The sequence below is a fragment of the Aethalodelphis obliquidens genome, unplaced genomic scaffold (assembly GCF_003676395.1).
Source record: "Aethalodelphis obliquidens isolate GAN/ISIS:26980383/991018 unplaced genomic scaffold, ASM367639v1 scaffold10, whole genome shotgun sequence".
Classification (NCBI taxonomy): Eukaryota; Metazoa; Chordata; class Mammalia; order Artiodactyla; family Delphinidae; genus Aethalodelphis; species Aethalodelphis obliquidens.
In genome coordinates this window covers 12,622,197-12,637,886 of record NW_020837954.1, presented here as the reverse complement: position 1 = coordinate 12,637,886, position 15,690 = coordinate 12,622,197, and the positions used below count along the sequence as shown (strand labels likewise).

The 15,690-nt window shown below is 38.2% G+C and overlaps 1 protein-coding gene across 5 annotated transcripts in view; it reads left to right on the top strand.

Moving 5' to 3' along the window:
- The window catches only part of MBIP (MAP3K12 binding inhibitory protein 1), a 35,759-nt gene extending 20,276 nt beyond the window's left edge, over nucleotides 1-15,483 (top strand). For 3 of the 5 annotated variants that reach the window (XM_027111091.1, XM_027111090.1, XM_027111089.1), the window contains one exon: nucleotides 14,942-15,479. In XM_027111091.1, coding sequence (XP_026966892.1) covers nucleotides 14,942-15,049 — 108 coding nt within the window. In that variant the 3' untranslated portion in view covers nucleotides 15,050-15,479. Of the gene's footprint in view, nucleotides 1-14,941 lie in introns of all 5 variants that reach the window. The other 2 variants (XM_027111088.1, XM_027111087.1) reach the window with 2 other exon arrangements.
- The last annotated feature ends 207 nt before the right edge of the window (nucleotides 15,484-15,690 follow it).

The following is a 15,690-nucleotide window of genomic DNA, read 5'->3' as shown; positions in this document are numbered from 1 at the left end:
AAGTCTTTTACCTCCTTAGGTAGGTTTATTCCTAGGTATTTTCTTCTTTTTGATGGAATTGTTTCCTTAATTTCTTTCTAATAATTCATTGTTAATATGTAGAATTCAGCAGATTTATATATATTAGTTTTGTATCCTGCAACTTTACCAAATTCATTGATTAGCTCTAGTAGTTTTTTGGTGGCACCCATAGGATTTTCTGTGTATAGTGTCATGTCATCTGCAAACAGTTACAATTTTACTTCTTCCTTTCCACTTTGGATTCCTTTTCTTTCTTTCTTTCTTTTTTCTTTTTTTTTGCTGTGACTAGGAGTTACAATACTATGTTGAATAAAAGTGGTGAGAGTGGACATCCTTTTATCTTAGAGGAAATGCTTTCAGCTTTTCACCATTGAGTATGATGTTAGTTGCAGGCTTGTCATATATGACCTTCATTATGTTGAGGTATGTTCCCTTTATGCCCACTTTCTGGAGAGTTTTTATCATAAATAGATGTTGAATTTTGTCAAAAGGTTTTTCTGCATCTATTAAGATGTTCATGTGGTTTTTATTCAGTTTGTTAATGTGTATCACATTGATTGATTTGCAGATATTGACAAATCCTTGCATCTCTAGGATAAATCCCACTTGATCATGGTATATGATCCTTTTAATATATTGTTGAATTTGGTTTGCCAGTATTTTGTTCAGGATTTTTGTATCTGTGTTCATCAGTGATATTAGCCTGTAATTTTCTTTTTTTGTAGTATCTTTGCCTGGTTTTGGTATCAGGGTGATGATGGCCTTGTAGAATGAGTTCGGAAGCTCTGCAGTTATTTGGAGTAGTTTAAGAAGGATAGGTGTTAATTCTCTAAATGTTTAGTAAAATTCACCTCTGAGGCCATCTTGTCCTGGATTTTTGTTGTTGGGGATTTTTAAAATTACTGATTCAATTTCATTACTGGTAATTGGTCTGTTGATATTGGTATTTTCTATTTCTTCTGGGTTCAGTATTGGGAAATTGTACATTTCTAGGAATTTGTCCATTTTGGCATATAGTTTTTCATAGTAGTCTCTTATGATTCTTTGTATTTCTGTGGTGTTGGCTGTAACTTCTCCTTTTCCATTTCTGATTTTATTGATTGGGTCCTCTTTTCTCTTGATGAGTCTAGCTAAAGGTTTACCTATTTTGTTGATTTTTTTGGTTTTTTTCTATTTTATTTATTTCTACTCTGATCTTTATGATTTATTTCCTTCTACTAACTTTGAGTTTTGTTTGTTCTTTTTCTAGTTGCTATAGATGTAAGGTTTAGGTTGTTTATTTGAGGTTTTTGTTGTTTCCTGAGCTAACCTTGTATTGCTGTAGATTTCCCTCTTAGAACTGATTTTGCTGCATTCCACAGATTTTGGAATGTTGTATTTTCGTTATCATTTGTCGGCAGGTATTTTTTTTTATTTCCTCTTTGATTTCTTCAGTGATCCATAGGTTATTTAGTAGCATATTGTTTTTTTAGTAGCCTCCATGTGTTTGTGTCTTTTGCAGGTGATTTTTTTGTTTGTTTGGTTGTTGATTTCTAGTCTCATAGTGTTGTGGTTGGAAAAGATACTTGATATGATTTCAATTTTCTTAAATTTACCAAGGCTTGTTTTGTAGCTTAGCTGTGATCTATCCTGGAGACTGTTCATGTGCACTTAAAAAGAATGTGTGTTCTGCTGCTTTCAGAAGGAATGTTCTCTGTATATGAGTAAGTTCTTCTGGTCCAATGTGTCATTTAAGGCCAGTGATTCTTTATTGATTTTCTATCTGGGTGATCTGTCTGTTGATATACGTGGGGTGTTAAAGTCCCCTACTATTATCGTGTTACTGTCAATTTCTCCTTTTATGTCTGTTAATATTTGCTTTATGTATTTAGGTGCTCCTATGCTGGGGTGCATATGTATTTACAATTGTTACATCTTTTTCTTGGATCGATCCCTTGATCATTATGTAATGTCCTTCTTTGTCTCTTGGAACAGTCTTTATTTTAAAGTCTATTTTGTATGATATAAATATTGCTACTCTTCTTTGATTTCCATGTGCATGGACTACCTTTTCCCATCCTTTCAATTTCAGTCTGTGTGAGTCTTTAGATATGAAGTGAGTCTCTTGTAGGCAGCATATATAGAGGTCTTGCTTTTTATCCATTTAGCCATTGTCATTTGATTGTGGCATTTAGTCCATTTATATTTAAAGTAATTATTGATATGTATTTGTTGACATTTTGTTAATCTGGGGTTTTTTTTGTAGGTAATTTTTGTTTGCTTTTTTTTTCTTGTGACTTGATGACTGTCTTTAGTGTTATATTTGGATTTGTCTGTCTTCTCTGTGTATATATCTATTACAGATTTTTGGTTTGTGGTTACCATGAGGTTTTTATATAGCAGACTATATATATATATATATATATATATATATATATACACACACACACACATATATATACATGATTGTTTTAAGTTGTTGATCTCTTATTTCAAATGCATTTTAACAACCCTGCCTTTGTCCTCTCTTTCCCTCATGATTGCTGTTTTTGATGTCATATTGTTACATCTGATTTTTTTGTGTATCCCTTAATTGTTTATTGTGGATGTTAGATGATTTTACTACTTTTGTCTTTTAACCTTCTTACTATCTTTGTGCATGGATGATTTACTACCTTTACTGTATGTTTCCCTTTATTGATGAGCCTTTTCCTTTTGTAATTTTCACATATCTACTTGTGGCCTTTTGTTTTTGCTTCTAGACACTCCTTTAACATTTCTTGTAAAGCTTATTTGGTGCTGCTGAACTCTTAGCTTTTGCTTGTCTGTAAAGCTTTTGATCTCTCCATCAAATCTGAACAAGAGCGTTGCTGCATAGAGTATTCTTGGTTGTAGGTTTTTCCCTTTTATCTCTTTAAATATATCATGCAACTCCTTTCTGATCTACAGACTTTCTGCTGAAAAATCACTTGAAAGCCGTAAGGGAATTCCCTTTTATGTAACTTGTTGCTTTTTCCTTGCTACTTTTAACTTTAATTTTTGCCATTTTAATTACAGTGTGTTTTGGTGTGTTCCTCTTTGGGTTAATCCTGAGTGGCATTCTCTGTGCTTCCTAGACTTGGATGTCTGTTTCCTTTCCCAGATTAGGGAAGTTTTCAGCTATTATGTCTTCAAATATGTTCTCGGCCCTTTTCTCTCTTTTCTTCTAGGACCCCTATAATGCAAACATTAGTGTGCTCAGTGTTGTCCCAGAGGTCTCCTGAGCTGTCCTCATTTCTTTTCATTCATTTTTCTTTTGTTTGTTCAGCATCAATGATTTCCACTACTCTGTATTCCAGCTCACTGATCCATTCCTCTCTTTCATTTAGTCTACTGTTGATTCCTTCTAGTGTATTTTTCATTTCAGATATTGTATTCTTCATCTCTGTTTGGTTGTTCTTTATGTTTTCTAACTCTTTGTTAATAACTTTTAACTTCTCTCTCTGTGCATCCATTCTTCTCCTGAGCTCTTTGGTCATATTTACAATCACTACCTGAACTCTTTCTCAGGTAGATTTCCTGTCTCCACTTCACTTAGTTCTTCTTCTCATGTTTTATCTTGTTCTTTTGTCTGGAACATGTTCCTTTGTTGTCTCATTTTGCCTGAGTTGCTGTTTTTACTTTTATGTATGTGGTGGTTGGTTATGTTTCCCAACAATGGAGAATTGGCCTTTTGTTACCTGAGCTATGTGCTCTAGGGGTTCCCCCTATGAGGGCTGCATGGGTCCTTCTGTTGCGGCTGGCTATGTGGGTGGACTAGTAGGCTTGGTTGGCCCCTAGTCTGGTTGGCTGCCAGGCCCTGCCTTGTGTGGAGGCTGCCAACCACAGGTTGGTGGGACTGGGTCACACGGTGGCTGACTGCAGAACCCCAGGTAGCCCTGGAGCTAATTTTGCCCCACTAGTGGCTGGAGTCAAGTTCCAGGACACTCCAGGGCTGTTGCCTGCACATGGTGGGTGAATCCAGGTCCTGCAGCTAGTGCTGACCTACTGGCAGGCAGAGCCAGGTCCTGGAGTCTTAATTCTATGGCCAAGGCGACCCAGAGATAGTGTTGCATCACTGGTGGGTGGGGCCGGTTCCTGACACAGTTGAGTGTGGCATCCAGGACATCCTGAAGCTTGTGTTGGCCTGCTACTGGGCAGGGCCAAGCTGGTCCCAGTTTAAAGTGTGGCCTACTGGTAGGCAGTCTGGATATGCAGGCTGTGGAGCTGTGGTTTTCTTGTGGTTGGTGTCTGTCCCTTGGTGGGTGAGACTGGTTCAGAGGTTAAAGCAGGCTTCCAGGGCAGGGCCAGGGGCCCAGGGGTTTCTGGGACTGGTGCCTGCCCACTTGTGGGTGGAGCTGGGTCCTGGATCCTCTGGTTGCCAGGGCTGTGTCCAGAGGTAGCCATTAGCTGAGGAGGTCTTAAGGCAGCCTGTCTGCTGGTGAGTGGGGCTGTGTCCCGGCCCATTTAGTTGCTTTGGCCTGAGGCATCCCAGCACTGGTGCCTACAGGCTGCTGAGCTAGAACGGGGCTGGGTCCTGCGGCTAATAATCTAGAGGGAGGATTCCACAATGCCACTTGCTAGCACCAGTGTTGTCCACATGTTAGAACAGGCTTCTAAAAATGGCTGGCCCACCAGCCAGTGGCTGTGTAACCAGGGTGAGCTACAACTAATTTCTGTCTCTGGATGACTCTGCAAGATCAGAAAGTTGGTCTGACCCAGGCTCCTGTCAAATTTCTGATTCTGCTCTGGATCCTAGAGTGTGTGAAATTTTGTGTGTGCCCTTTAAGAGTGAAGTCTTTATTTCCCCAACCCTGTGGGATTCCCAAAAGCCATCCCTGCTGGGCTTCAAAGCCAAATGCTCTGGGCTGGTCTTCTCTCTGCAGTATATGTTGGTTGTCTTATAATTTGTTGATGATTTCCTTTGCTATGCAAAAGCTTTTAAGTTTGATTAGGTCTTGTTTATTTTTACTATTACTTCTTTTGCTTTGAGAGACTGATCTAAGAAATTGCTGTGATGTATGAAATGTTTTGCCTATGTTTTTCTTCCAGGAGTTTTATTGGTGTCATGTCCTATATTTACGTCTTTAAACTATTTTCGGTTTACTTTTCTATATGGTGTGGCGGAGTGACTTGATATACATATAGCTGTGCAGCTTTCCCGCACCACATGCTGAAGAGACTGTCTTTTTTCTTTTTCTTTTATTTTAACATCTTTATTGGAGTATAAGTGCTTTACTATGGTGTGTTAGTTTCTGCTTTATAACAAAGTGAATCAGCTATACACATACATATATCCCCATATCTCCTCCCTCTTGCGTCTCCCTCCCACCCTCCCTATCCCACCTCTCTGGTCACAAAGCACTGAGCTGATCTACCTATGCTATGTGACTGCTTCCCACTAGCTATCTATTTTACATTTGGTAGTGTATATAAGTCCATGCCACTCTCTAACTTCGTATCAGCTTAACCTTCCCCACCCTGTGTCCTCTAGTTCATTCTCTACATCTGCATCTTTATTCCTGTCCTGCCCCTAGGATCTTCATCATGATTTTTTTTCCTTTAGATTCCATATATATGTGTTAGCATACGGTATTTGTTTTTGTCTGACTTACTTCACTTTGTATGACAGACTAGGTCCATCCACCTCACTACAAATAACTCAATTTCATTTCTTTTTATGGCTGAGTAATATTCCATTGTATATATGTGCCACATCTTCTTTATCCATTCATCTGTCGATGAACACTTAGGTTGCTTCCATGTCCTGGCTATTGTAAATAGAGCTCCCATAAACATTGTGGTACATGACCCCTTTTGAATTATGGTTTTCTCAGGGTATATGCCCAGTAGGGGGATTGCTGGGTAGTTCTATTTTTAGTTTTCTAAGGAACCTCCATACTGTTCTCCATAGTAGCTGTATCAGTTTAACTTCCCACCAACAGTGCAAGAGTGTTCCCTTTTCTCCACACCCTGTCCAGCATTTATTGTTTGTAGATTTTTTGATGATGGCCATTCTGACTGGTATGAGGTGATACCTCATTGTTGTTTTCATTTGCATTTCCCTAATGATTAATGATGTTGAGCATTCTTTCATGTGTTTGTTGGCTATCTGTATATCTTCTTTGGAGAAATGTCTGTTTAGGTCTTCTGCCCATTTTTGGATTGGGTTGTTTGTTCTTTTGATATTGAGCTGCATGAGCTGCTTGTAAATTTTGGAGATTAATCCTTTGTCAGTTGCTTCATTTGCAAATATTTTCTCCCATTCTGAGAGTTGTCTTTTCCTCTTGTTTATGGTTTCCTTTGCTGTGCAAAAGCTTTTAAGTTTCATTAGGTGCCTTTGTTTATTTTTGTTTTTATTTCCATTTCTCTAGGAGGTGGGTCAAAAAGGATCTTGCTGTGATTTATGTCATAGAGTGTTCTGCCTATGTTTTCCTCTAAGAGTTTATAGTGTCTGACCTTAGATTTAGGTCTTTAATCCATTTTGAGCTTATTTTTGTGTATGGTGTTAGGGAGTGATCTAATCTCATACTTTTACATGTACCTGTCCAGTTTTCCCAGCACCACTTATTGAAGAGGCTGTCCTTTCTCCACTGTACATTCCTGCCTCCTTTATCAAAGATAGGGTGACCATATGTGCGGGGGTTTATCTCTGGGCTTTCTATCCTGTTCCATTGATCTATCTTTCTGTTTTTGTGCCAGTACCATACTCTCTTGATTACTGTAGCTTTGTAGTATAGTCTGAAGTCAGGGAGCCTGATTCCTCCAGCTCCATTTTTCGTTCTCAAGATTGCTATGGCTATTCAGGGTCTTTTGTGTTTCCATACAAATTGTGAAATTTTTTGTTCTAGTTCTGTGAAAAATGCCAGTGGTAGTTTGGTAGGGATTGCATTGAATCTGTAGATTGCTTTGGGTAGTAGAGTCATTTTCACAATGTTGATTCTTCCAATCCAAGAACATGGTATATCTCTCCATATCTCTCCATCTATTTGTATTATCTTTAATTTCTTTCATCAGTGTTTTACAATTTTCTGCATACAGGTCTTTTGTCTCCTTAGGTAGGTTTATTCCTAGATATTTTATTCTTTTTGTTGCAATGGTAAATGGGAGTGTTTTCTTGATTTCACTTTCAGATTTTTCATCATTAGTGTATAGGAATGCAAGAGATTTCTGTGCATTAATATTGTATCCTGCAACTTTACCAAATTCATTGATTAGCTCTCGTAGTTTTCTGGTAGCATCTTTAGGACTCTCTATGTATAGTATCATGTCATCTGCAAACAGTGACAGCTTTACTTCTTTTCCGATTTGGATTCCTTTTATTTCTTTTTCTTCTCTGATTGTTGTGGCTAAAACTTCCAAAACTATATTGAATAATAGTGGTGAGAGTGGGCAACCTTGTCTTGTTCGTGATCTTAGTGGAAATGTTTTCAGTTTTTCACCATTGAGGATGATGTTGGCTGTGGGCTTGTCATATATGGCCTTTATTATGTTGAGGAAAGTTCCCTCTATGCCTACTTTCTGCAGAGTTTTTCTCATAAATGGGTGTTGAATTTTGTCAAAAGCTTTCTCTACATCTATTGAGATGATCATATGGTTTTTAATCCTTCAATTTGTTAATATGGTTTATCACATTGATTTGCGTACATTGAAGAATCCTTGCATTCCTGGAATAAACCCCACTTGATCATGGTGTATGATCCTTTTAATGTGCTGTTGGATTCTGTTTGCTAGTATTTTGTTGAGGATTTTTGCATCTATGTTCATCAGTGATATTGGCCTGTAGTTTTCTTTCTTTGTGACATTCTTATCTGGTTTTGGTATCAAGGTGATGGTGGCCTCGTAGAAGGAATTTGGGAGTGTTCCTCCCTCTGCTATATTTTGGAAGAGTTTGAGAAGGATAGGTGTTAGCTCTTCTCTAAATGTTTGATAGAATTTGCCTGTGAAGCCATCTGGTCCTGGGCTTTTGTTTGTTGGAAGATTTTTAATCACAGTTTCAATTTCAGTGGTTGTGATTGGTCTGTTCATATATTCTATTTCTTCCTGATTCAGTCTTGGCAGGTTGTGAACTTCTAAGAATTTGTCCATTTCTTCCAGGTTGTCCATTTTATTGGCATACAGTTGCTTGTAGTAATCTCTGATGATCTTTTGTATTTCTGCAGTGTCATTTGTTACTTCTCCTTTTTCATTTCTAATTCTATTGATTTGAGTCTTCTCCCTTTTTTTCTTGATGAGCCTGGCTAATGGTTTATCTATTTTGTTTATCTTCTCAAAGAACCAGCTTTTAGTTTTATTGATCTTTGCTATCATTTCCTTCATTTCTTTTTCATTTATTTGTGATCTGATCTCAATGATTTCTTTCCTTCTGCTAATTTGGGGGTTTTTTGTTCTTCTTTCTCTAGTAGGTGTAAGGTTAGGTTGTTTATTGGAGTTGTTTCTTGTTTCTTGAGGTAGGATTGTATTGCTATAAACTTCCCTCTTAGAACTGCTTTTGCTGCATCCCATAGGTTTTGGGGTGTCGTGTTTTCATTGTCATTTGTTTCTGGGTGTTTTTTGATTTTGTCTTTGATTTCTTCAGTGATTTCTTGGTTATTTAGTAGTGTATTGTTTAGCCTCCATGTGTTTGTATTTTTTACAGATTTTTTCCTGTAATTGATATCTAGTTTATACCGTGGTGGTCAGAAACGATAGTTGATATGATTTCAATTTTCTTAAATTTACCAGGGCTTGATTTGTGACCCAAGATATGATCTATCCTGGAGAATGTTCTATGAGCACTTGAGAAGAAAGTGTATTCTGTTGTTTTTGGGTGGAATGTCCTAGAAATATCAATTAAGTCCATCTTGTTTAATGTATCATTTAAAGCTTGTGTTTCCTTATTTATTTTCATTTTGGATGATGTCCATTGGTAAAAGTTGGGTGTTAAAGTCCCCTACTATTATTTTGTTACCATCGATTTCCCCTTTTTGGCTGTTAGCATTTGTCTTATGTATTGAGGTGCTCCTATGTTGGGTGCATAAATATGTACAATTGTTATATCTTCTTCTTGGATTGATCCCTTGATCATTATGTAGTGTCCTTCTTTGTCTCTTGTAATAGTCTTTATTTTAAAGTCTATTTTGTCTGATATGAGAATTGCTACTCCAGCTCTGTTTGTTTTCCATTTGCATGGAATATCTTTTTCCATCCCCTCACTTTCAGTCTGTATGTGTCCCTAGGTCTGAAGTGGGTCTCTTGTAGACAGCATATGTATGGGTCTTGTTTTTGTATCCATCTACTCAGTGTATGTCTTTTGGCTGGAGTATTTAATTCATTTACATTTAAGGTTATTATCAATATGTATGTTCCTATGACCGTTTTCTTAATTGCTTTGAGTTTATTATTGTAGGTCTTTTCCTTCTCTTGTCTTTCCTGCCTAGAGAAGTTCCTTTAGCATTTGTTGTAGAGATGGGTTGGTGGTGCTGAATTCTCTTAACTTTTGCTTGTCTGTAAAGCCTTCGATTTCCCCTTCAAATCTGAATGAGATCCTTGCTGGGTAGAGTAATCTTGGTTGTAGGTTTTTCCCTTTCATCACTTTAAATATGTCCTGCCACACCCTTTTGGCTTGCAGAGTTTCTCCTGAAAGATCAGTTGTTAACCTTATGGGGATCCCCTTGTATGTTATTTGTTGTTTTTTTCATTGCTGCTTTTAATATTTTTCCTTTGTAGTTAATTTTTGATAGTTTGATTAATACGTGTCTTGGCGTCTTTCTCCTTGGATTTATCCTGTATGAGACTCTCTGTGCTTCCTGGACTTGACTGGCTATTTCCTTTCCCATATTAGGGAAGTTTTCAACTATAATCTCTTCAAATATTTTCTCAGTGTCTTTCTTTTTCTCTTTTTCTTCTGGGACCCCTATAATTCGAGTGTTGGTGTGTTTAATGTTGTCCCAGAGGTCTCTGAGACTGTCCTCAATTCTTTTCATTCTTTTTTCTTTATTCTGCTCTGCACTAGTTATTTCCACTCTTTTATCTTCTAGGTCACTTACCTGTTTTGCCTCAGTTAACCTGCTATTGATTCCTTCTAGAGAATTTTAAATTTCATTTATTCTGCTGTTCATCATTGTTTGCTCTTTAGTTCTTCTAGGTCCTTGTTAAACGTTTCTTGTATTTTCTCCATTCTATTTCCAAAATTTTGAATCATCTTTGCTATCATTATGCTGAATTCTTTTTCAGGTAGATTTCCTCTTCGTTTGTTTGGTTTGGTGGGTTTTTACCTTGCTTCTTCATCTATCTGCTCTGTGTTTCTCTGTCTTCTCATTTTGCTCCATTTACTGTGTTTGGGGTCTCCTTTTCACAGGCTGCAGGTTTGTAGTTTCCGTTGTTTTTGGTCTCTATCCCCCTTCGGTGAGTTTGGTTCAGTGGGTTGTGTAAGCTTCCTGGTGGAGGGGACTGGTGCCTGTGTTCTGTTGGATGAGGCTGGATCTTGTCTTTCTGGTGGGCAGAAGTACATCTGGTGATGTGTTTTGGGGTGTCTGTGAACTTATTATGATTTTAGGCAGCCTCTCTGCTAATGGGTGGTGTTGTTTTCCTGTCTTGCTAGTTGTTTGGCATGGGTTGTCCAGCACTGGAGCTTGCTAGTCGTTGAGTGGAGCTGGGTCTTAGTGTTGAGATGGAGAACTCTGGGAGAGCTCTTGCTGATTTATATTATGTGGGACCAGGGTGTCTCTGATGGACCAATGTCTTGAACTTGGCTCTCCCACCTTAGAGGCACAGGCCTGACACCTGCTCAGAGCACCAAGACTGTGTCAGCCTCATGGCTGCTAGTTTTGGAGGGTCTCCTGCATGGGTGGGGGGCAGTTGTTGCTCACCACAGGGACACGGACACTGGCAGCAGAAGTACTGGGAAGTAGTCCTTGGCTTTAGCCTTCCTGGAGTCTGTCATTTTCCCCACCAAAAAAAAAACCTGTCTTTTTTCCATTGTGTATTCTTACCTCCCTGGTCTGTAGATCAATTGACCATAGGTGCATTGGTTTATTTCTGAGTTCTCTGTTCTGTTCCATTGATCTATTTGTCTGTTTTTTTTGCCAATACAGAGCTGTGTTGGTTATTGTAGCTTTTTAGTATAGTTTGAAGTCTGGAAGTATTATACCTCCAACTTTGTTCTTTTCCTTCAGGAGAGCTTTGGCAATTCTGGATCTTTTGTGTTTCCATGTAACTTTTAGGTTTATGTGTTAGGTCTGTGAAAAGTGTCATAGGTATTTTGATGGAGATTGCATTAAATCTGTAGATTGCTTGGGAAGTATGGCCATTTTATCAGCATATAGGTCTTTCACCTCCTTGGTTAAGTTATTCCTAGGTTTTTTTTGTTTTGGTTTTTTGTTTTCGACATGGTTTTATATGGGCCTTTTAAAATTTCTGATATTTCATTATTAGTGTAAAGACATGCAATAGATTTCTTTATATTAATCTCATATCCTGCTACCTTACTGAATTCATTATCAGTTCTAATAGTTTTTGTGTGGAGACTTCAGGGTTCTCTACGTAGAGTACCATGTCATCTGCAAGTAGTGACAGTTCTAATTCTTCACTTCCAATCTGGATACCTTTTATTTCTTTTTCTTGTCTGATTGCTGTGGTAGGACTTCTAATAGTATGTTAAATGGAAGTGGTAAGAGTAGGCATCAGTGGCTCGTTCCTGAATTTAGCTGGAAGGCTTTGAGCTTTTCACCCTTGAATATTCTGTTGGCTGTGGGTTTGTCATAAATGCCCTTTATTATGGTGAGATATTTTCACTTTGTGAGTTTTTATCATGAATAGATGTTGAATTTTTTCAAATGCTTTTTCTGCATCTATTGAGATGATCATGTGTTGTCTTTCCTTTTGTTAATGTGGTGTATCACATTGATTTGCACATGTTGAACCATCCTTGTGACTGTGGTATGAATCCCACTTGATCATGGTGCATGATCCTTTGAAGGTATTGTTGGATTCGGTTTGCTAATATTTTGTTGAGGCTTTTGCATCTATATTTGTTAGAAATATTGGCCAGTAATTTTCTTATTTTATAGTGTCTTTTTCTGGTTTTGGTATCAGGGTGATGGTGGCCTCATAGAATGAATTTGGGAGAGTTCCCTCCTCTTTGAGAGGGATAGGTATGAGTTCTTCTTTCTATGTTTGGTAGAATTCCCTGGTGAATCCGTTTGGTCCTGGACTTCTGTTTGCAGGGAGTTTTGTGGGTTTTTTTTTTAATTAGAGATTCTATTTCACTTTTAGTGATTGGTCTGTTCAAATTATCTGTTTCCTCTTGACTCAGTTTTGGCAGCTGTGTTTCTAGAACCTTGTCCATTTCTTCTAGTTTGTCCAATTCGTTGGCATATAACTGTTCATAGTATTTGGTATCAGTTGTTATATCTCTTCATTTTGTATTTTGTTTGGGTCCTCTTTTTCTTGGGGAACCTGGCGTGAGGTTTGTTGATTTTGTTTGTCTTTTAAAAAAACCACCTCTTGGTTTTATTGATATTTTGTATTTTTGTTTGACCTCTTTTATTTATTTCCTCTCATCTTGATTATTTCCTGCCTTCTGTTGACTTTGGGTTTTGTTTGTTCTTTTCCTAATTATTTTAGCTGGTAGGTTAGGTTGTTTAGGATTTTTCTTTCTTGAGGAAGGCCTATATCCCTATGAACTTCCCTCTTAGAACTGCTTTTGTTGCATCCCATAGATCTTGTAAAGTTGTGTTTTTCATTTCTGTTTGTCTTGGTATTTTTTGATTTCTTCTTTGATTTCATCATTCATCCACTGGTTTTTTAGTGCATGTTTTTTATTCTCCTTTTCCTGTTTTTGTCTCTGTGGTTGATTTCTAGTTTCATACCATTTTCAGTAAAAAAGATACTTGAAATAATTTCTGTCCTCTTAAATTGTTGTGGCTTGTTTTGTGACCTTATGGTCGGTCTATCCTAGAGAACATTCCATGCGTGCTTGAAAAGAATGTGTATTCTGGGTTTTTTGGATGTAGCATCCTGTAGAAATCAATTAAGTCCAACTGGTATATTGTGTCATTTAGTACCTCTGTTGCCTTACTGATTTCCGGTCTGGATGAGCTGTCCTTTGATGTCAGTGGGCTGTTAAAGTCTCCTAGCATTATAGTCAACTTCTCCTTTTATGTCTGTTAGTATTTGTTTTATATATTTTACTTAACTGTTTCTTCTAAATTCATAGAGGCAGAAAGTTATCTACTGTGGTCTTCTTGAAGGATTGTTTCTACGTGGGGACATTTCTGTGTAAACTGTATCCAGTGTCTTTGGTGCAAGGGATGGTTTTAGTATGGATGACAGCCATGTCTTTCCTCTGGGTGTGCTGGCCATTATCCCCTTAATAGGGGATGTGGTTGGTGTTGGAGTATCTAAAGCCTGTGCAGGGTGTGAGGCAGGGCTTTCTCTCTGCTGTTGCTGTCACTGCCCTGTCAAGGGTGGGGTCTATTTCACAGTTGTTGTAGAAGCCCAGAGGGTTGGGTTAGATCAGGCTTCTTTGCCCTTGAGTGTGTGCCCTGCCCCAAGAAGGTGATTGCTGAAGCAAGTGAGGCCCAGTGCAGTCAGAGAGAACCTATGCACTGCCTGTGTAGGTGTTTGTGGTTCTGCTTAGAAGCAGCCCAAGGCTACGTGTTTTCCTCTACTGTATTCGTCCCGGATCTAGTGCAAAGGTATGGCATGGAGGAGTGTTGTGACTGCAGGAATTGAGGTGGCTGCACTGCTGCCTGAGATCTGGGCTGCCTCCGTGGCAGTCTTCTCTTAGAATCTAGCACTAAGCTGCAGTGTGGACTGAACATTCCAGGGCACTCTCGCTAGGAGATGAACCACTGTGTTCCTGAGAGCTCTGACAATGGCTGCCGCTGCCCCACCCGGATCATACTCTAGGCACCCTGTTCTGTCCCTGCATCGCTAGACCATCTTTTTCCCAGTGTTCAGTTGGCCCAGACCTCTCAGTCTGTGGTGTGGAGTGAACAGGGCCGGGGGTGTACACCCCTTCGGATTGGGAGGTGTAATGAGGCAGCATCCACCAGTGCAAGGCTCTCTCCACCCTGATTATTGGGAAGCCAGCACATGTACTCCTCCTGGGTAGAGTCTAGGTTTCTCCAGCCCTTCTCTCTGTCCCAGTGGATTTCCCAGCAGGCAAGGGCACTTCTCACCCCTGTGCAGGACCCCAGGACTGGAATTCAGGATTGTGGCCTAACCTGCTTGCTCCCCAATGCCAGGGTCCACCCATGCAAACCTTCTCTTCCTTACATATTCCTCCCAGGGGTACCTGTCCTGACCTGATGTGTTTTATTTTCTGTCGTACCTGGTTTTGTAGAGATCTTCCTTGCAGCTGTGGTTGTACAGTTCTTCTGCCAGGTTCCAGTTAGTTTTCCATGAGAACTGTTCCACATGTAGATGTATTTTTGATGTGTTTGTGTGGGGAGGTGAGCTCCACATCCTCCTCATCTGCCATCTTGATCCCCCTCTCCTTATTTTTTTGATTGTAAAATTTTGAGTATATTTGAGAGTATCCATTTTTTCCAGGAGAGGTAGTTGATTGCAGTTAATCTATCAAAAGAGAATTTCTAGTTATTTTAAGCAGTTAAACTAGTCCTAAATACTTTTTTTTTTTACTATTGATTATGAGAATAGTCAGTCAGTTGAAAAACTGTTTTTACAATCCTTTCAAAAAGTATAAAAGTTCCAGGAGAGCTTAGTCATTAGAAAAGCAAAAGTAAGAAATATTTAAGCCTTGTTGTTTTATGCCTTTAAATTTATAGTATAGTCAGTCAGCATTAATATATAGTTCAGTTTTTAAATTCTCATGAGAAAAGGGTATTTACCATGCTTTTGGATATTTTATATACTTATAGTACATTTAGAACTTTATCTGCATTAAGATACTTCAGCAATTTGTTATTGTTTACAGCAGAACTATTCACTGGCTGAACTTGATGAGAAAATTAGTGCCCTCAAGCAAGCTCTGCTCAGAAAATCAAGAGAAGCAGAATCTATGGTGACGCATCACCTTCCATGAAAAACTCCTCTCTTGTCATTTTACTTTTTTAGATATGTGTGTATAACTTACTTACATAGCCATTTAATTAATTGCAGTGTATTAATGTAGACGTCCCTCTGAAAGCAAGGTTTATTTTCATGTGAGTCCACTTTGCAGCAAGCAATCTTCAAATATTCCAGTGTACTTTAAAATAGTTAATGCATTGAAAATAGCAATGTTGGAATTTATTCCCTTCTGTTTTAAAGGAGGTATTTTGGAAATTGAAAAACTTAATTTGAAAGTACATCTTCATGTGTATGTGTGTGTTTACCACAGAAAGGAAGATTTATTTTGAATAGTGATATTTAAGAAGACTTTATATTTGTAACATTGATACTAACCAGTTTTAGTTTAAACCAGTACTTTGTACATAATAGGCATTCAATAAAAATTTGAAGTGAGTTTTAAATGAATGCATATATTCTTTTCCAAGTGTCAATTTAATCTAAATAGTAGATCATACCTTTTATCCCCTTAGACTGTGTGACCTTAATCTATTTCCTTATCTGTAAAATGTAGGATAATATATTCCTACATTTGTTATTTCCTTATCTGTAAAATGTAGGATAATATATTCCTACATTTGTTATGAACAGTAGTTGAAATCATACATGTACAGC